Source organism: Lacerta agilis, chromosome 12, assembly GCF_009819535.1.
Source record: "Lacerta agilis isolate rLacAgi1 chromosome 12, rLacAgi1.pri, whole genome shotgun sequence".
Lineage (NCBI taxonomy): Eukaryota > Metazoa > Chordata > Lepidosauria > Squamata > Lacertidae > Lacerta > Lacerta agilis.
Window position 1 is genome coordinate 18,425,376 of NC_046323.1, and position 21,940 is coordinate 18,447,315.

The 21,940-nt window shown below is 40.1% G+C and overlaps 1 protein-coding gene across 2 annotated transcripts; it reads right to left on the reverse strand.

Annotated features, from left to right (window-relative positions):
• Positions 1-37: 37 nt before the first annotated feature.
• On the reverse strand, positions 38-18,367 carry RAB5A (RAB5A, member RAS oncogene family). Of its 2 annotated transcripts, none has more exons than XM_033164986.1 (6): positions 18,085-18,367; positions 8,047-8,297; positions 5,963-6,114; positions 5,246-5,368; positions 2,932-3,025; positions 38-860 (listed from the first exon to the last, which is right to left on the reverse strand). In XM_033164986.1, the coding sequence occupies exons 2-6, from the start codon at positions 8,207-8,209 to the stop codon at positions 745-747; spliced, it is 648 nt and encodes a 215-aa protein (XP_033020877.1). In that variant the 5' UTR covers positions 8,210-8,297; positions 18,085-18,367; the 3' UTR covers positions 38-744. The 2 variants fall into 2 exon arrangements, with proteins under 2 accessions (XP_033020877.1, XP_033020878.1); XM_033164987.1 differs by lacking the exon at positions 18,085-18,367 and adding an exon at positions 17,398-17,481.
• Positions 18,368-21,940: the final 3,573 nt, after the last annotated feature.

A 21,940-nucleotide genomic window follows, 5' to 3' on the forward strand; every position in this document is an offset into this window, starting at 1 on the left:
AAATCACGATATCTAGTTTTTGTTGGACATGTCTCAATAGTTTATGATGAGGGAAATTTTGCATTAGATGTTGAATTCATTAGCTGTGCCATTTTATAAACAGGAAAAAAATTGAATTAAACTTGATTTTTACTTTAAACTGGGTTGACACATTTACATATAGTGGAACAACTAAAAACCAATTGTTCTGCAAGCACAGGATCCATAAAATTGTTAATGCTGCACATATTTTGCAGTTACATTATGGAAATGTGGAATGTATATTTAAATGGTAGATACCCACATAAACAACATTTTGCATAAATACTGTGAATAAGCTTATAGGATCTTTAGAAGGTGTGTTATAGTTAGGGTTATTCCCCCATACCACAAAGGGAGAATCCCAATTCTATTTCACTAACAGTAACCAATATCCAAAGCTTGAGGAACTAACCAGTTAGCTGCAGACCCATGGAGTAGTTCAGTCTCTATCCCTAATGACATGTGATACAGTTTATAAACCTTTCAACTGAAGCAAGTCTATCCAGCTTCCATTTCCCCCCTCTTTTGCTGAAACGTAACAGCCAGTGATACATGCATGTTATTAAAAATTAGGACAAAGTCGTTTCTAATACAGAATGATTATTTCGTAAGTCTCTTCGATTTTGGAAGCTGTATTGGGCCAGGTTAAACACTCCAAATCCTTCGTTATTAACAAGTTAGGAAGCAGAAGAATATTCAAGACAGTTTAAAGCAGCTGAAGGTTTAGTTACTACAGCATTGACTCTTAGTTGGTTGTGTTGGTTCAGTAAGATCTACTCCTCTTCCTCTGACAGAGTTGGCCCCTGCATTCTGTTGTTCATTCTTCGGCAACTTTTTAGCTGCAAGGAAAGGTAATTTTTAAAAACTAGCATTAAAACTTTTTTGTAAGCATTTCCTACACACATTCGCATCTAATAAATGACAATTGTATAAAAACACATAAGGGTATGCACGGGATCCTAAGTAAAATCAGGCCAATTTGGAGAGGTATGTGACTCACTGCACCAAATACAGGTGGGTAGCCGTGTTGGTCTGCCATAGTCAAAACAAAATAAAAAAATATTTCCAGTAGCACCTTAGAGACCAACTAAGTTTGTTCTTGGTATGAGCTTTCATGTGCATGCACACTTCTTCACGGCACCAAAGTGAGACTGCTCTGAATCACCCCAAACAAAATCAGGGACGTCCAAAGTCATTTGGACCTTAAAAAACTCCAGTGTGTCTGCAAATAAACACAGGGTGACAAACCTGCTGTTCTAGTTGTACAATGGAACTTTCCCCTTTCATTTCCCTTTCGGCCTCAAAATCTTGGGGACCCTCTAGTGCAGATTTTGGGAGCATAAGGGTGAAGGAGAAATCCTACCGAACACAATCCATTTCTCCCAAACCTTGCCATGTAAGGAAAACATCAGGGTTGGGAGAGTTCTTTTGTGGCTGACAGGGGAGCTTCTAATAAGAGGGAATAAATTTACCAAGCCTTTTGAGGAAGAGATGCTGAAGCAATATACAATTTTGTTCTTGTCTGTTCTGTACTCTTTTGCTAGTTCTGCAATGGTACTTGCTTAGAAAATTCTAGATATTCAAGTCCTTCTGCCTCTGCGCCACATGCCCATATTCATGTCAAATCAGCTTTGCACTTAATAGTTTCTGTGAATTTTGGTGCCTATTGACCAGAACACAAGCTTAACGTCTCTCTTCCCCTGCCCCCCCAAATCAATCTATCCTAACTATAGTTCCTGCACCTATCTTGCTGGTTACTCTCCAAGGGGCACCAGTGATACACCATTTTTCATACTAAAATGAATTGCTGCCCACAGAAACCACAGAGAAGCATGCTTCCATCCCACCCACCCTAAATCAACTTTTCAGATACCTAGCATAAAAACTACTCCGCTCTTCTGAAATGTGGTGGGTTTTTTTTTTTTTTAACCTATGGGCACTTCTCCGATGCTTGCTATTTTCATACAAATTGCTCACAGAATAGGGGAAATTAAGGAAATGCTTTTTTTAACCACTGCCTACTCGAAGGAATAAAATAAAATGAGGGCAGCATAAAATGGAAGCCATTATTTATGTGACTCTTTATTTCACTAGCTCCAATTAGCAGAGGAAAAACACTGTACTCTTCGCTTATCACACAAGTATGGAGAAGTTATCCTGCAACATGTGGACAATGTGAGTTTTGGTTCTGTTTAAATCAAATGTGAGCAAACACAGTGTCCCAATAAAGAAGTTCAGAGTTTACCTGTATTTAATGAAAAATGTGTGGTGGTCTCCACAGGCAACAGGCTTTCCCACCCCACTTTCCACAGCTGCCCTATATGCTCTATAAAAAGCCACTAATGAGGGTTTGGAAAACCCACAAAATGTGCATACAATGTAGCCTGCAACCATATAAGGGGAAATCAGCAACCTTCCACCTCAAATGCAAAAGCAGAAATGCCTTCCACATTCAAGGGGCATTTGGGATTTAAGCCACAGTTTAGTAAAATACTCACAAGCTGACAACATATACTTCATTCTGTAGATAATACAACATGTACTGTTTTCTGGTAGACTCAAAAGAATTGGGGACTGAAAACCAGTCATGTCATAACTCTGAGGTTCTTAAATCTACATTTCTTTTCAATATTCTGCATTCCCCTGGCATTACTAAATAAAGCTTGTTAGATTTGTACGTTCATTCACAATATTCTAATTTTGCTCAACATTGCCATTTATCTTGTTTGTTCATTGTAAAAGGTCAAACAATGTATGATTTAGAATGGCAAATCAGTGCTCAGAAACAATGGGTCCATTAAGCACTACTTTCAGATAACTTGTTTGGTGAATGCTATTAAGTCCCACACTCTTCAATGAAGCACATACAAATATGTTTTAAAATGTACCTTCCATTAAAGCTTTACTTACCAATTGCCATGAATATTTCATTTACATTCATTGATGTTTTAGCTGACGTCTCCATGAACAATAAACTGTTGTCATCCGCATAAGACTGTGCTTCCTGTAAATTAAGCATACCAGTTCATTATTTCTTCATATAGTTGTGGACTATATACAGCATTTTTTTTTACTGCCAGCTTAGAATCTACTGTTCCTTTTCAAAGGCTAAATGTCACCATGTCAAGTTTGATGAGCTCTTTTCCACGCCCCCTCAAAAAATAAATAAATCAGTCTTTAGAGTTTGAAAAGGCTACTGCACAAATCTGTACCAATACAAAAATACTGCAAATCACAAATCTAAACAATTCTGGTGTAATAAAAATGATAGGTGAGTATGAAAGTGTGCAGCAATTGTGGGAATGAAAAATATGAGTAAAACTTTTAAAAAAACCCACTGAAATGTAACCTTTCCAGAACCCAGAAAAGCTCATCATCTTAATGCTGGAAACTACAGCTATAGGACTATGCAGTAAGATCAGTATCAGTTATTCAGAAATCTTAAAATAGGAGCAGAAAACAAGCTTTTTATGAATGCAAAGTCTCCCCACACTACTATTTTTATTATGGAAAAGGCATGTTATGATCACAGCAACTTTAGAAGACACAGACATCATTACAGTGCTGCCTGTATCGGAAAACATCCAACTTGCACAACAGGACTTCAGGATCCTCTACTTCCTGCCTCCAACCCTCCAAAGAAAGAAGTACCTTTAGATACTGTATATTCTGGCGTATAAGACTACTTTTTAATCCAGGAAAATCTTCTCAAAAGTTGGGGGTTGTCATACACCGGGTGGAGAATCTGCGGTCGAGTATATCTCAAACTCTATATTTTAACTGGAAAAGTTGGGGGTCATCTTATATACCCAGTTGTCTTATACGCCAGAAAATACGGTAAATTAGTTATCTTTCTGGCTCAGAATGCATCTTAAAAGAAATGCACTCTACAGAGTTAAGTGGGCCTTCACTAAAACACAATGGAAGAAAAACCAGCTTATGCTGAATAACACACCATCCATGAATATCTTTAGCTCCAAAGACACGTAAGCCTGGAGCAGTCGCTACTTGTGTCTTAAAGTCATGTTTCTAACATTTGTGGCTACAGATACAGGTTTGGAAAGGAGACTGAACGCTAGCAGTAACATTGTCCAGAGAGACAAGTCTAAAGTCAAACTAACTATTCTCAACATATAAATATTTGACAAAACACTGAAGGTTCATATTGCCAATTTTAGGAAAGAATATTGTAGAACACACACAACTTGACCACTAGCAAATTTGTTATTTGCTAACTTCATGAATATATTTTGCATGTATTCAAATTAGCAGCAAACTTGCATATCTCAATCTAATGTTGATGCTTCTCTCAGTAATATGCAATTGTCCACCCTTCCTTTAAAGCAGTTAATATAAGGTGCCATATAAATGCTTACATAGGGAATGAAAGAATGATGTGCACCTCCCATAACTACTGTGTGTGCAGGGACATCTTCCAGGTTTTTACTGCTTGAAATTTTTCAGAATAATGCTCAGTAGTAGAGTATCTGCTTTGTATGCACAAGGTCCCAGATTCAATCCCTGGCATTTCCAGTGTATGCAGTGGGGTTGCAGTATCAGACACAACCAATATTGTTTTTCACTAAACATATTGCGTTCAAAAGTTAACACGCGGCTATTTCCCCCCCTTTTCATACATTCAATAACCTTGTTAGGCAGACTGTGAGGTTTAAACAGGCCCACGATCTGCTTCATGAATGAGTGGAGCCTTAACTCCAGACCCTCATACAAACAAAATGTTCAACTTACCCTTACTGCAAACTTATTTACTGCCATCCCTTCTAGTAGCTTCACAGGAGAACACTATACTCTTCAGATCTGCCTACAGCATCATATAGTGATTTATGTGAGAAAGTAGGTTGTGCTGCTCGACTTCACCAAAAAGCTCAATTTTATTGAAGATGTTTGCAGGAAGTAAGAATATGCTGGTCAAGGCAGTGGGTGAACTGCCCATTCTACTTGTAACATACACACAGATTATCTGGTAAAATAAATCCTTAAAACAGCTTGCTTTCTAAACCACTTGCATTCCCAGGTTTTATTTTGTTTGTGCGTGTGGCTTCCAAAGCAAGCGTAGTAGGAACAACACAAGTTAACAAAATAAAAGGTCAGTTCTGCCAAAGATCTGCAGCAAAACAACAGCATAACTGAGGGTGCTTTAAAGTTCTGTATAATATTCCAACAAAACCAGAACTTCTGATCAAATATAAGAAATATAACTTACCTGAAAATCTACAGCCCTTTTGTTAGCTAAATCAGCTTTATTTCCTGCTAAAGCTATTACAATGTTAGGGCTTGCTTGCCTCTGGAGTTCTTTTACCCAATTTTTGGCTCTTGCAAACGATTCCTGTCAATCATTTAAAGGGAAAAAAAGCTCATTTATTCTTTTTCACCTCCATTGGTTTATACCACAATCAGAATTTAGAAAAAGAGCAATGATGGGCGCTCATTACCCAAAAGCACATTGTAATATTATCCCTTCTCTCCATACCCCTTTTGTTACAACAATTTTAAATAGCAAACCCCTAAATTTTACTTATATTTATTTGGGGAGGAATCAATTTGCATCAATTGAATTTTGCAGATGACTAAAGATTAATATTTAGATAAGGCTTCATAATGCAGCCTTTAAATTATTATTTTTTACTTTATACAAAATCAAAACAGGATTCAACAAATTTAAAATAAAATACGAGTTTTAAAATAATCCATGAAACTCTGCTAAAGAATGAACCTACATTATGAAAGGTATACCAAAAATAGTTATTCCAAAACAAACAAACAAAAACAAATCAGCCAGAACCTGGCCATAAATTGAACTTAAAACATAAAAACAGAACTATTAAGAATTTTGCCTTTTTAAAAACAATTCACGAATACCTCAATAACAAATGCAACACTAAAAAGTGATCAGATTCATTCAGTTTAGTTCACACATTACCTCATTGGTAATATCATATACAACTATAGCTGCCTGAGCTCCTCTGTAATACATTGGTGCCAAACTGTGATATCGTTCTTGACCAGCTGTGTCCCAAATCTCAAATTTTACTGTTGTGTCATCAAGACATACGGTCTGTGTTAGAAAAGCAGCTGAAGAGAAAAGAAAGCAATAGGCTTTATGACTCTACGTATACTCATTACTTTTTATTTTATCTGGAAACCACTTAACGCTAAAAAACATCTGAAGTGTACAACATACAATAAATCACAATCCCACATCGCAGTAGAAAACAAAAGAAATGTTTTCATATGTAGTTCTTTTTTTTTTTTTTTGGCCAGGAGCTAAATATAGTGTGTGGAATTCAGATGTTGACTCCCAACTCCCATCAACTGCAGCATATACGAGCAATGGTGAGGGATAGAGGCAGCAAAATCATGAGAGCCACAGATTCCCACCCGCAATGGGCCCCCCTACAGCCCCCAGTGCCACTCCAAATCAGCTCAGGATCTGCGGGAACAGATTTGAAGGGGACATTGTGGGCTGCAGGGAGGAAGGAGCAGCAGGGGAAAACAGGTATGCAAAACTGTGGATCTCCAAATGTTATTGGGGTCTAACAACACCTGGAGCAGTGTTAGAAACTGAGATATGAAAGCTAGGAGCTGAACAGCACCTAGATGGTCATGGGCACAACAACAGAATGTCTAGGTGTGCTTTTTCATAACGAGAATACAAAGCTGAAAACAAAGGAACTGCAACTAAAATCTTATGTTCATTTTTCACATGGTCTAGTCATCTGAAGACTGCAAAAAACAAAGCCAAGAAAAAACAATTAGGTAGGATGCTACAGGTGCTCTAATCAGGAAAGCCTGGTCACATATACAACATACAAGCCCTAATTCTGAGGTATGATGGGTTCTTGAATCAGACAAACCCTTCTGGCAGAGTTTATATATCTTGGGAAGTACGAGTTAGGCACAATTACCTCACAAATGCTGTTGTATATCGTAGAATCATAGAACTGTAGAGTTAGAAGGGACCCCCAAGGATCATCTAGCAATGCAGGAATATGCAGCTGCTTCATATGGGGATTGAACCTGTGACCTTGGCGTTATATAGTGGTTGGCACAACAGGACTTCACTTACAGCTGTTTTCAGGAACATCAACAGCATACCAACAGACCAATGCCGGCTCCCTCGACCTGAAGCAAAGTGAGTGCCACACCCCTTAAGACACCTTTGACTGGACTCAACCATCCAGGGGTCCTTTACCTTTTTTACTAGTTTTAAAGAAGCTGAATACAATTTAAAGTAGCTATGAGCTCCTACACCCATGCCACAACTAGCCCAGATCTTTATGCAGGAGCTGTAGTTCCTCAATGAAGGAGGCAACTCCTTTTAAATGAAAGCACAATCATACATTCTGCACACAATACACCACCTCACACTTTACTAGGAAGTTTCCTATCTTACTATCTATGAGTGAGCTATTAAACCCATTTACACCTGTCTTTCAAAAACTTTAATACAAGTATCTGTTGTCAGCTGTAGATTGGCTTCATCAACCTGGCGCCCTCCATATGTCTTCAACTCACAGCCAGGATACACTAGGGGGCATCACAATGGGGAAGAGTACTGTATGTGTACACCTTGATTTCTACACAATTCAAGCTTGCACAAACCTGTTACAGCAGAAGCTTAAATAAAAATTAAAAATTATCTTTCAATCAACAGAAAAAATCAAGAATACGCAATATTCACAACATAAGAAAAATATGGGACAAATTCAAATAATTAAACCACTGAATAAAATACAACAGGTCCGCCTGCCAAAAGAAAAAAAAAAGAAAAAATATTTGATGGAATGTCCCCCACCTTTGCTCTGGAAGGCCATCCTTGCTTTGGATGGCCTTCCAGAGCAAATTTGGTGGGATGGAGAGGATTACAGCAAGGGAGGAGAGAGAAGAGAAGGGGAAGTTTGCTTGTGCAATGTTTGGTATTGTCCAATGAAATTTGAATTTTGGATTGACAGCAGTAACAACTGCCAATACAATAATATACATAGATGCACAACATTTTCTCACCTCCAATCGTACTCTCTTGAAACTCATGAAACTGGCCTTTTACAAAACGAAGCACCAGACTTGATTTGCCAACTGCAGATTCTCCCAGAAGAACTAACTTGAATTGACATATTTTATTTCCAGCATTAGGCCCATTGGGTCTAGTTGCTCCTCGGTTGGCCATGTCCAAACTAGAAAGGAGTCCCTTGTTTCAGATTCTTAAAAAGACGATTCCAGGATGTGAACCTTGATGCGCCTTCAACTCAAATAACCTGTTTCACAAAACAATATTCAGAAATTAGTGATCACATTTTTGATGTTGTTAGGCAATAAAATTGTTGGGCACATTTGTTAGGCAGTAAGATAGATCCATCCAAATTAGGTATGCATCTACTCTGTTCATGTTCACAACAATTCATAAATTGAAAGTTAAATTTTAGCAGTCCTCAGAAGAGAATGATTCCCCCCCCCAAGCATAGATAGATTAGCTCAATTATGCTAGACATTGTATACCTCATGTAGATGGAATTAAGGTTCATCATATAACCATACCTAATGTGCCAACTAACAACCTCATAACTAAGGAAGCTCTTGTGACCCGTTAACTATTTTATTCACATTAAAAATAGTTTTAGGCACACTAATGCAGACCTTGACTGTCTCTGTGGATAGCAGTGATGCCTATCTGCTGGACTCCATGGGCTCTATTGTCACTGGGACTGGAATATACAAATTAGCTATGAAGTCTTTCTCTAACGCACATGTTATAGCACTGACCATTTCAGCTTGCTCAACAACTGAGGCTGATGTGTATGTGTTAGGAATTGGGTAGAATAAGGAGATAAAGAGTTGGGTAGGTTGGTCTGGGAGTCTCTCATCTTTTGACAGGCTGAAGTCAACTGACCATGAACTTCAATAACTCGGCCCTCTACAAGTGGTATTCTAAGGCAATGTACTTGGTTTATGGGAGGACCAAGAATGTTAAGGGGGGGAGAGGGTGGTGGATGATCTGTTAATTCCCCTCTCCTTTGGCCCAAATGTGGCTCAACCTTAATTACTATGCCACACCATTTATCTTTGCAAGTTGATCCAACAGAGCTGGTTTGCACAGGAACTTATCAGTTGCTGCAACAAGCCTGCTTTATCACAGATTGCAGACACAGCAACTGCTGGGTTTGTGTGTACTAACCAATAACCCTGTTAGAGACATTTGGCGAAATACTTGAGTAAGCAGAGGAATAGCAAGTCTTTCACTAATCACATTCCCTCCACCCCCTGCGTGTTAGTACAGGTTTCCAGTTTGTCTGCTACAATAACTCCAACTGAATTCTACCTGCTCTACCTAGCAACTTTTACAGAAATACCCACTTTCTCCCCTAACTCATCTGTCATTGTCTACCCTCTGGTTACCAATTCTCATGCATGCCCCAACTTTAAAAAAGATAATTCACAAGAATAATCCCCATTTGTTGATCTAAGAAACAGTATCAAATTCAAATCCTTATTGTTTTAATGCAGTCTGCGATTTTAAATACTGTGTGAACAAATATATAAATTGTTTCTGCAATATATTCACAGAACGACAACAGTTTCAACAAGCGTTTGTTCAAAATCCAGATGATCAGTTTCAAAGTGCTTCCACAAACATGCTAGGAGGGAGTAGAAATAGTTGCCCCTTCCAAGTGAGAATTCTTCACCCTTGAAAAAAATCGCCCATGAATGTTAGGTGGCATTTCCTGAAGTGTGTGGGGCTGCCACATTTGTGTGATGACAAACATTCTATATGTCACATCAGCAAAGTAACCCTGCATAACAGTCACAACACAATCCAGATCAGGATTCTAACTTGTATAGCACGTCTCCACACGTACAACAGAATGTCTGCCACAGACACTTGTCCTCCAACATGTGGAGGGCAGCAAGAACATAAAAAATGAGGTAGAGCCAGCTAGTCATTCTAATTACACCCCTACCTACAAAAGATTTCTTTATGATACTATACCACTGCAAACAAGATGCAAGGTCACATTTAACATGTCTGCCAAATTTGAAAACAGCAACCATTGCAACCTTGTTCTGTGGTGCCAACAAGGTTATCGTCTTTGCCTAAACCCAGCTAATATTCACTACCATTTTCATGTGGACCGTGGTATGCTCTGGGTCCTGGATCATCATCATCAGTTACCTTTTAAAACACACACAAATATTTGTGACCAAATACTTGCGAGGATGGAAGGCCCATTCATTGTACTTACAATGCTGCCTACCAACTGAACTTGCTGAAGTGGTTTACAGTATATTTAAAATGCTTTAAAAAGGCAATACTTTTTAGGGCAAGGCAAAAGTGTACTGTATATGGCTTTATCTCTAGTTCTTACATATTCCAATTGTCACTCTGTAGCTGAATCTCCTAGAAATTACTGATTAAGAGTACAGTAGTTGGATACAGTGGTACCTCTGGTTACGTACTTAATTTGTTCCGGAGGTCCGTTCTTAACCTGAAACTGTTCTTAACCTGAAGCACCACTTTAGCTAATGGGACCTCCCGGTGTCTGTTCTTATCCTGAAGCAAAGTTCTTAACCTGAAGCGTTATTTCTGGGTTAGCGGAGTATGTAACCTGAAGCGTATGTAACCCGAGGTACCACTGTATTAAGTCTCACATAGGCCAGGGCTTCCTCACAGGACTGCTGCTTTGGTCTCTCACAACTTTTCTCTGTTGCTGGGTATACAAACTGCTGTCGAAAAAGTGCTACAGTACAATGTGCATTCCCCTAGTTCTCAAATCTTCTAACTGCCACTCTGATGCTGAACCTCTGAACCACAGCAGGTCCCTTAGGAAATAATCTTGGGATACAAGTGCCTAAGTAACCTGATGTTAAGTCCTTTACAGAACAGAGTTTCCTCATGGGACTGCTCATGTCTCCCACAGCTTCTGGCGGTAAATGCTGGAAGGACACTTACCATTTAAACATTTAATGCAGTGGGAAATATTCCAGAGTCAACATAAACACTGCATATAAATCCTGTCTGACTGCTTAAGAATTTCCTCAGAATTATTCCACTGGATCGTCAACTATTTCACATCCTGTTCTGCATTAATCAGGCCTTACTCAGCTCAGTGCCACCTTTCTATATCCTGGACAAAATGAAACTGATACTATACCGAAAGGATGGGTGTAACAAGACTCTGGTTGCTTCTCCACTTATCGTAATGGCTACTTGTAACTACGGAAGAATGAAATGGTTTCCTCAACCTCAAACAACATTTTCCTTTATATAGCTTCATCCTTGTCAAGCAGGTTAGCAAAACCCAGCTCACCTGAGAAACATCTATTCAGAGCCAACATAGAAGTTTCCCACTAAAAACATGAATAGCTTAGCTGTTTTCTATCTGGATCTCTAGACCATACTACAAATTTCTATACTAATACAGATAATAATTTTACGAGCTCAGAGTTTACTGTTTGACAAGTGAGTACTGCAACAATGGAAATAGGGCTTTAAAAACCTATGGTATATGGCGGTATATAAATTCGATAAATAAAGATATCTTGCTTGTGTGTATGGATTTCAATTAAGACTGCTTTAAGTCTTACACCTAAAAGTTTGTGTTGCCTTATTCATTCCTACTTTCAAAATGCGCAAAACAAGCTTACACTTGGAAGGAGCAATGATCAGCAAATACTGCAACTTGAGGGGTAAAAATAATAATTGATAGTATTCAGTCCTTCTAGTTATATAGATTCTCAGCTGTGGGTGCTCTTGGAGCCATCACTGAATCACAAAGTCCAGACTGCAGAAACATACTTTTACACAATGTGCCTGGTGAATGGCTGTGAACATCTCTAAGATATGGATTAGGTCAACAATCATCATTCATAGGTCACTAGTTTGGTGTAGTGGGTAGAGTGTTGGACTAGTACCAAGAAAACCCAGATTCAGCCTCCACTCAACCATAAACTTACATTGAATAAGTTTAAAGAAACAAGGGCTGAGAATGGCAACCCTGTATGCCGCCTGAAGTTCTGATAAGGTGAAATAACAATGTAATAAGCGATGCCTTTATAACCATGAGGATTGACCACTGTGGCATGTTTTACATGAAACTGTCCTTAAAAATAATTCCAGTCAACCCTCTTGATGTAAAGTTGCTGAGAGTACATTACCCCATGATTCATCATCTGCACACAGTCCAGTGTCAGAAACTCAGATATATATGATAGGCACCAAATGGCTCCTTAAACAGGTTTACAGATGCCAAAATGGAATGCCTAGTTGCTAATCTGGGGCCAGACAGCTACAAAGCTGTATTTTTCAATACAACTTGTTGGTTCCTGAAATTCATTCTGATTGTGCAGATAAAATATAATGGACAGAATTCTACAGGATCTGTTGCTAGTGTGTGAAAACTAACAAGATCCAAGGATCCCCAGGCATGCACCTCCAGATAGTGGAGTGTTCAGGCACCACCATCCTGGCACCCGGGCATCTTCACTTGGTCACAAGTGGCTGATAGCCAGATGCAAAATGCGCCTGGCACACACACACCTGTCATACATTATTGACACAAATCAAGGTTCATGTTTTGATTTCAAGTAATATAACAAGCTTGAATCCTATTACTACCTTCTGCCCTTTGCCTGATCACTGTCTTAGCTTACATACAACATACATATAACAAGTCAGAACACCACATAAAAGTAGCATTCCCAGTGGATGGAAACCTTTGTCCCAAGTTCCCCCAACGTCCCAAGTGTGTACATATTCTGGCGATACTATTAAACTTTCTAATTTGGCCAAATTGGTTATTCCTGCAGCATTTTAAAATGCTTACTAAATATTTTACAATTTCTTGCTAACTTCTGTTTCCATAAAGTTGTTGCTCCACCTTAAGCCATAAACCATTATCAGGATACAAAGAATTACAGTATGCAGCTAGTGAGCTTATTACGACTTGCGACCAAACACCACCCCAACTCAAATGTCATAAGGCAGGGGTCAGCAACCTTTTTCAGCCGTGGGCCGGTCCACCGTCCCTCAGACCATGTGGTGGGCTGGACTATATTTTGGAAAAAAAATGAACGAATTCCTATGCCCCACAAATAACCCAGAGATGCATTTTAAATAAAAGCACCCATTCTACTCATGTAAAAACACGCTGACTCCCGGACCGTCCACGGGCTGGATTTAGAAGGCGATTGGGCCGCATTCGGCCCCCGGGCCTTAGGTTGCCTACTCGTCATAAGGCAAATAAAACTGAAGGGAATTGCAAAGGAAGTTTGTTGTAAAGCATGAAGAGCAGCTTTTCTTATCACAGGTTCCTTTCATGAGCCTAAGCAGCTATTTGAATACCAGACAATTTACTTTTATTTATTAAATTTAAAATGAGGTGTTCAGTACTACATTTCAATCTTTTATAGGAAAAGTCCTTTAGACACTTCCTGCAAAAAAGAATCAATATTCCTTGCATCTATATAAGTAAAATGTTAGATATTTTAACTCCTGATAAATTAAAAGAAATGTGCTCATTAAATGTTTATGTTTTAATCTCTAAAATGCTCTGATTTTAATAATACAGTGATGCCTCGCTAGACGAAAAAAATTCGTTCTGCGAGTATTTTCGTCTAGCGATTTTTTCGTCTAGCGAAGCACCAATGCAAATAGCGGTTTTCGCTAGACGAAAAAAAAAAATCGTCTTGCGAGGCAGCCCCATTGACAAATTTGTCTTGCGGGGCAGCCTTCCGCTAGCGAATGCCTTTCATCTAGCGAGTTTTTCGTCTAGCGAGGCATTCGTCTAGCGGGGCACCACTGTACTGTATATGTGCTTACTTTTCTTTATGTAGCTCCTATAACAAAAAATGTAAGTCTTAAAGTGTACACAAGATAAATATTAAACAATGGGCAAACCTGTTGCTCTTCTTATTTTTCAACTCAATGCCAAAACGTAAACAAGGAAAAAGAATGCACCAACTTCTCTTGTTTGTTACAACTACAGAGGCATTTCCAAACATTCCTGAAAAGATGGCCGTCTGCTCCTAAACTATCTTAAAATATTACACCATGTTATTAAATACTGCACTTTCATTAAATCACTGGATAACAACCACTCAAAATTATTCAAATTCAGTTACTAAATGCTTGCATATCCAACTTTCTCATTTGATGCTTCATTCCTGCTTACCTCAATGAAAATCTAAATTAATTACTGATAATCTGAAGGCCAAAGAAATATATTGTTCATACAATCCGAAGGACAATGCCAGCAGTACTGTCATTAAACTATATCTTAACTGCTAAATGTCACCACCATCACTACCTGCTGCTTCATCAGTTGTGACTGGGCCTCACCCCCCCACACACACAATGGTGATTTACAACCAACTGCCCTATGAGCAGAAGAGGGAAAACAAACAAGCAAACACTGCAACTACCACCAATGATTGCTAATACTTCAGCTTTTGTGCTCCTGGTTATAGTTCTTTATAGAAAAAAATAGGAATTAAAGGGGGTTATAGATTCCCCCTGCCCTCTTTAGGGCTGGGTGATGTCAGCTTTTCAACACTGTGGTGTATCGCCAGTCAAACATCACAGTTTTGATGATATATGTTGAAAAAACAAGATGCATTGACCTCTGCCTGTGAGACTCCAGGTGAAACTGCCCCAGCTCTCACCTTGAGAGCTGAGGCGGTTTCACCCAGATGCTTTTGGTCTAGGTCTAGGACAATGCAGCTTATTTGAGCAGCTCACTGGGGAATGGGAAGGTTCCCCATCCCCAGCTGAGACAGCCCTGGTACTTTCCCCCTTAGCCCTTGAGCAGGCCGAGCATCGGGGCTCCTTTAACTGCACACTGAGGGGAGCAGCAACCATGCTTAACTGCTTGACTGAGGCAAGGGCAACTGCATACTCCTCAGTCGAGCAGTTTAAAGATGCAGAAGGAGGAACAAGCTGTATCGGTGCCTTGCGCTGTATGGGGGCAGAGTGGGATGATGGTTTCACTCAGCGATATATCGCTGGTGAAACTGCTGCCACTCCTGAGTCCCTGTTAGCAGCACCCACTGGAGGAAAGAATTCTGGACTATCTCTAGCAGACACTGCTAACAGAGGGACTCAGGAGCAGCAGTGGTTTCACCAGCGATATACCCATAGCTGTCAGCTTCTCCCTTTTTTAAAGGGAAATTCCCTTATTCCCAATAGGATTCCTCGCAAGAAAAGGGAAAAGTTGACAGCTATGGATATACCACTGAATGTGGCCAACATCACGGTCTGCTCCTTAGAGTGGTCATGGGCAATATATCAATATATTGCTCAGGCCTAGCTAGCCATCTTTATTTAGAAATGAATTGTAAGGTTCAAGAGGAAGGGAGAAAGAGAAGAAATTACTAGTGAGCCATCCATACCTAACTGAGGTCAAGGTGCACAACCTGTGGCCCTTCAGATGTTTCTGGACTACAACTCCCATCAGCCCCAGACAGCATAGTCAGTGACCAGGGCTGATAGGAGGTGTATTCCAACAACATCTGGAGGGCCGTAGGTTGTGTACCCTTGATTTAGATGATGAGTCTTTGCCCTGCACCCACATAGAGTGGAACAGAATTACAACTAGATTCTAAATGAGATGTCAAATTTTTGTTTTCTAAGACAATGATGTTTCATAAAAAGAAACAAAATATTTGGAATTACAGATGTACTAGTTCTGATTTCAGATATAGTTTGGCATTCATATGAATGCCAAACTTTCTCCATAAACAGTAGGAAGATAAATATTTTTATAACTTTACCATGATTCAGGATTACAACACAACTGTCAGTTATTAGCTTGCAAGATTTTACACTCATCTGCTTATTTATTCATGAGGCTGATGGATGATGGAGAACTCCATCTCTCCTTTGCAAGCCCCTCTTAGAAGTAAAAAGCAGGATAGTAAAATCATTTGCACTTTAGAAATGCAATCACCTGGTGGTGGGAGACACATAATGCTACCTGCCTCGTCCACCAGCCCTCCTTTCTATGCTGGACATGTGATGACTGGGAAGGAAGAGGATTCATGGAAGCCAAACAAGCTGGTAAAGGAGGAACATGGTATTCTCTGTCCCTTCTCCACTTTCTTGCTATCTTTCCTGCTGGCCAAAGAAGTGGCTTAACTTCCTTTGTGGCCAGCATGGAGACCAAGCGAGTGAGGCCATTCTTCCTCCATCAACTCACAGCCTCACCTGCATGGAATATCTGGCAAGTAGTTAAAATGCAAAGCTGCTGTAACTCTTATCAAAATGTCCAGCTTTAATATTAGTTTACTTGTTAATGCAGCATTGAATACTTCTAACTCATTTCGAGTTTAAATACATAAAAATAATAAGCAAACTGTGATCAATCAATCAGTACACTACATCATAAAATACCAGGAAGAGCCTCTAAGAATACCATTTCATTGAGAGACAAAAAACAATGGGGTTCCTGTGTGTAAGAAAATAGATATAAATAGGGGCCCAAGTTGGAGATGAGGGATACATGAAAATAATTTTCATCCAAATTCACTAAAAAGTTGGTGCTATGCAACCTAATCTTAGGCATTTTTATTCAGAAGTCAGTTTTAAGCAATTCAGTCTTTACTGGACATGTGAATGCTGCCTAAGTGTGTTGTTTGTTTAATATATGGAATTGTTCGGTAAGGTATGAAATTGTAACTTTGTAATTTCTGTGCTTTGTATATTACTAGTTTACTAGAGTAGTGCTTCACATTGTTATTTGTGGTAAATTTTAGTGCATACAAAATGAGTTTGTATGGGAAAACAAAGTGTGCGCCCAACAAGTTATCACACAATCAACTACTCAATACTTTTACATAGATATCTAATGCATTTGTCTGCTGACTATTCACATACACATTGCATTGTAGCTGCAGACTCCTTATTGCACAGAAACAAATCTTTACATAAAGATTCGAACAGCAAAAAGTATTTGAAACAGTTTAAAATAAAGGGATTTCCACTTAAGCTGTTTTAAACATTGCTACACTTTACATTTACATCCTAAACATTGATCAACCAACCAACCAAAGAGGTGGGTGACACATATTAATCCTGAAGTGTTCAAATTTAACGATTTGCCACTAATTCAGTCAATAACTGATGGACAGCTACATAAATGACATAGTAAGGAACTGGAAGTGATGATATTGTAACTACCTGTGCTTCATTCAAATTGCTGGAGCCTTAAATTTTCTTTAAAGCAGCTTTAAAAGTTGAAGCCAACGTTAATACCTACTAGACTATCTACACATGTTAAGAACTGTTCAGGAGACTGTTCCCCTGAGATACACCTGGAATTGCTTGGATTTAAAAAAACACACACACAAAAAACAAGTTTTTCTTACCCTGATCTCACATTGCCACCACAGGATAATCAAACTAGCACGACTGCAAAGCGTACACCGAGATAAAACAAACAAGCTACTTTCTTAATTCTATCTCCACCTATACAGCTTTTGCACATCACCCCCCCCCCCCACTTTGATTCGCCACTAGCGTGGGAAACCTGAAAGGAAGGAGTTGCCTTTCCCTACCGGCCACTCTGCAGAGCGAAACGCGCCGCTTTTTAACTCTTTCCTAGAGAGGCCCCGTAAGCCTTCCCTCCCTCCCTCCCTCCCTCCCTCGCTTCGCTCCTTGCTAACCGGGATGGCTGCGTCGCTCTCCCCGCACCCCGAAATCCAACCCTTCAGTCGCTCCGCGGACCGGGCGGTCCTCCCCATTCATTCCTCCAGCCGACTCTCCTCTCCCACCGTCCCCGCCTCACTCGCTGGCCCGGGAATAAGAGGAAGTGGGAGAAACGGGGGCGCCATTTTGAGGGTGGAAAGGAGAATCCGGCCGACTTAAAACGACGACGACACCGCCGGATTCGGGGCGCCACTGTCGGAAGGAAGGGGCGGCGAGGAGAAAATGAGGAAGGAAAGAAAAGCGCGGGGGGGGGGAGTTCCCGGCCTGTTTCGTTCAGGCCTTTTCCGTCTCTTCCCCACCCCCACACCCGGCCATACCGCACCCCGGCCGGCCCCCCGAGTCGTTACCTGGCCCTGACGGGAAGCTGCGGCCTTCTCGCCACTTCCGCCCCCCGGCGAGTGTGTTACTGAAGTGGAGCCGGCGAGCGCCTGGTTCTTCCGGTTGCGGGTGGGTAAGGTGAGGGGAGGGATATGACGGCTTTGGGATGCTCCGGTACCTCACGGTGCGCTGAGGCTGCTGAGGGGGGGAAATGAGGGGATGCGGCCTCCAACTTCCGTCTCTACCTCCTCCTCCTGGACCAAAACACAAAAGCACGCAACTTCCTGCGCCTGCGCAGCCGCCGCCGCCGCTTGCCACGTCACCGCGCCCGCCCTCGTATCACTTCCTGCTCTGCGCTGTCACGCGACCCCGACAGGCCGTTGCTGCCGGAGGGAGGCGCTCTGGGCGGGCTCGCGCTAGAGATTGTGGGAGGGGCGTCGAGAAACCGGCCTCTCTCGCTTCGGATGACGTCACGACGCGGGGCCTGGCCAGGTCCGGGCGCTTGTTTTCCCAATCACGGGCCATTTTTTGGAGGCGGCCTCATTTCATCAGCTTTCCTGGAGGCCCAGTTCTGCCAGGCACCGCCTTCCTTGCCTCATATCTCCTGGGAGTCGAAATAGGAACAGCTGTTTTTGTTCGGTGTTTTGAGCTTTGATTTTGGTTTTCCTCATCCCTCCCCGTCCCTTTTCCCTTGTGTGCCTTTAAAAAAAACATTCTTTGATAGGGGGTCTTGCCTTACTTCCATTGTAAGCAGCTCTAGGGGCCTTTTTTGGCTGAAGAGCGTGATACAGATGCGCCAAATAAATTGATAAATACAATATCTCGCATCGTGGGGGAAGGGTTGGTACAATTTGGATAAGAAACTTAACATGTCAAGGTATGCCCCATGTTATTTTTTTATTGGGTAAGATTTTGGAGCAGGAGGATTCTGGACCTTAATTTTAGGGGGATTCCAGAAAACAATTGGGGGAGTTTAATGCATGTACCGATATTATTTATTTACTTAATTTCCACACACACACACTTGTAGCAGAAGAGATCATCAGTACAAAATATAAAATAAAATGGTTACCTGTTGAATAAAACAATAATTTTAAAAGAAAAAATACAGAAAACTTACAATATGTAGTGCATAACAGTTGAGGTAATATAGACAGATAAATGGTGAATTGCCATTTTGTTTTTTTTTTAAATCCCTTATGTGAAATATGAAAGCTACAGCTTTACTAAGTTACACCATAAGGCTTCCACCCTTCCTGGCAGATGTGCTTCATTTAAAGATAGAAACTATGTAGGTATAACTTCTTACCAGAGTGGACATGCAGTAAAGAGAAGAGCTGCACCTGCTGAATTTTGCTTCCCATGGAATTGGGAGATTGTGTCAGGAAATGATGGTCTTCTTAAAGACCGCTGACTAAAAGTGCAGGTAAAGAACGTGCTCTTACACATAACTCCCAGATCAGCTGAAAGATATCTACCCTGTGTACATGAGTAGAAAAGCTTTGCTTCATTGAGGCGGTAGTGATACAGCTCCTTGTCATTATCCAGGTCATACAGAACACCTACTACATGTATTGCAAAACTCCAAGCAAAAGAGGATAGGCTTTGTGACATTCCTTACTGGATGTAAGATTGCATAAATTGGCAAACTACTTTTAGAAGTGTTGTGCAGCCCTAATTCCATGAGTAATGCTTTGTGTTTATAAATCAGGAATCTATAACTTGATTGATTGATTGTAGGTATTTTTATACCACCCTTCAATCATCTCCAGAGTGGTTTACAAGAAAAGAAGAATTAAAATGTAAATACCCCCTGAAACATAATAAACTAAATTAAAAACTACAGAAATCACAAAACAACAAAAACAGCAACATTAAAATTGTGCAAGTAATGTGTTGCTATATTGTTTTAACTGTATCTTCTTAGAAATTAACATAGACGCACAAGACGTATTTAGTACCCTCTTTCTGCACTATCAAGTCCCAGGAAAGGTCAGAGCATCTAGATAGACAATACCTTTCAATGACGTTAATCCTGTATATACAGTACATGGGAGTAAATCCCACAAAACTCAGTATTACATTTGTGAACACATGAAGAGGATTACAGTGTACATTGTCAGGCTCAGCCCTGTGAAAAGTTCTAGACATCCCATATTTTAGAACAGAACAGATGCAAGCGGGGGGGGGGGGGAATGATCAAGCACACACACTAAACTTTTCACACAAGGAGAGAATTGATGGATGGGGCTAAAATATTGTGGCCACGATTTCAATGGATTTGGTCTAACATGAATAAGTTAGAAAGGAAACTGTTAGAAGGACTACAAAGCTGATATCACATAAATAAAATCATCTGAGTGGAAAAGGGCAAGAGAGATTACATGTTTCAATAGAGTTTGAACAAGAGAACAGGTTTAAAACGAACAAGGAAAAGTACTTTCTTAACTAGTCGAAATCTCCAACACAATGTCATAACAGCCATATTGGGTTTAGAAAAAGATTAGATAAATCCATGGAAGATTTAAATATCAAGTTATATTGTACAGCACTGACACAAATCATATGCTTTTTGTATTCCCTCTCAGTAAAGAAAGAAAAAATACATTTAATAGAATATTGGTACCATGTGGTATCAATGCATAGTAATTCTAGACATTGTATGGAGAGCATGTCCTTACTCTGACTTTTGTAAAGCTAACTTTCCTTTGCTTTCGGAAAGTCCCATAATCTTTCCATACTTGGAAGCAAAACACGTGTAAATAACTCTTGAAAGAAGATGGTTTTAGATTTCCAGGGGGGAAAAGAATTGTTCAATTTAGTGGAATTTATATGTGGAAAATAATTTCCCTCCTAAATGCAGTCTTGCATCCAGTCTAATATCTTAAGTGCAAATTCTCTCTAAAAGCATCACTTCCCAGGAAAAGGTATCTGAATTGTGCCTCACAATATATACCCATAGTATGAGTTCTTGATTTTAAATGTTCAGCCAGCATGCTGGAGTTCTGTAATGTTTAGTTCAAGTCACGATAATGAACATACAAAACTGGCTTCAGAGGAGATGAAGAAATGAAACAAATGTGCAGTCAACAAGTTAAACAATTAAATACTTCCTGTAAGCAGTTAATATTGCCACAGTGACAGCCTTTCTATAACTGAGGTGAATGCAGATGCATTAATTCAGACACATCAAGAAGACAGATGGAAGGAAAAGTTAACAAGCACAAGAGATAATGGCTTGAACAATGGACCAGAAACCGGGAAAGGTTGTGGGAGTAGGGCTCTTAAGGGAAACAGGAGCAACCAGCTTGACGTTGTACAGTGACATTTTAAACACTTTAATATGAATGGAAACAATACAGAGAAGAAACAAACAGGAAGAATCAGATGTCTTAGCACATAAAGAATGCTATGACTAAATTGGCACCACAGTTACTTGATGGGACAATGCAGTCCATAAACTTTGGTACTTTAGGAGAATATAGTACCATTCTTATATAATATTTATTTGGTACCAATAGCACTTGCCTCCATCATGGGCTGAGCAAATTCCAACTGCTGGCATCAGAGAGTATTAGTAGGTAGGAGCTGCTGATTACCGGGTACTGGGCAGAGGTGGAAGGACAACACCAGGGAAGTTATAGGATGAGGGCAGGAAATGTCAACTGAATAATCTTGACATGATCAGAACATAAGAAACGTCCTGTTGGATCAGACCAAAGGCTAATCTACAGCATCCTGTTCTCACATCGGCCAACCAGATGCCTATGAGAAGCCTGCAAACAGGTCATGAGTGTAATGTATGTAGATTTCCCCACCTCCTCATAGAGAACCCAGATGAAGATCCACAAAATATGGGGCCAATGTACAGTATCAATATACTCT

Bases quoted from the DNA above. Each gene is read 5' to 3' on its own strand.
- RAB5A (XM_033164986.1), bottom strand. From the start codon at position 8,209: ATGGCCAACCGAGGAGCAACTAGACCCAATGGGCCTAATGCTGGAAAT. The intron at 5,369-5,962 runs GTAATGTGTGAA...AATGATTGACAG, and splicing joins TATATGATATTACCAATGAG to GAATCGTTTGCAAGAGCCAA. The intron at 861-2,931 runs GTAAGTAAAGCT...CTTTCCTTGCAG, and splicing joins TGAAATATTCATGGCAATTG to CTAAAAAGTTGCCGAAGAAT.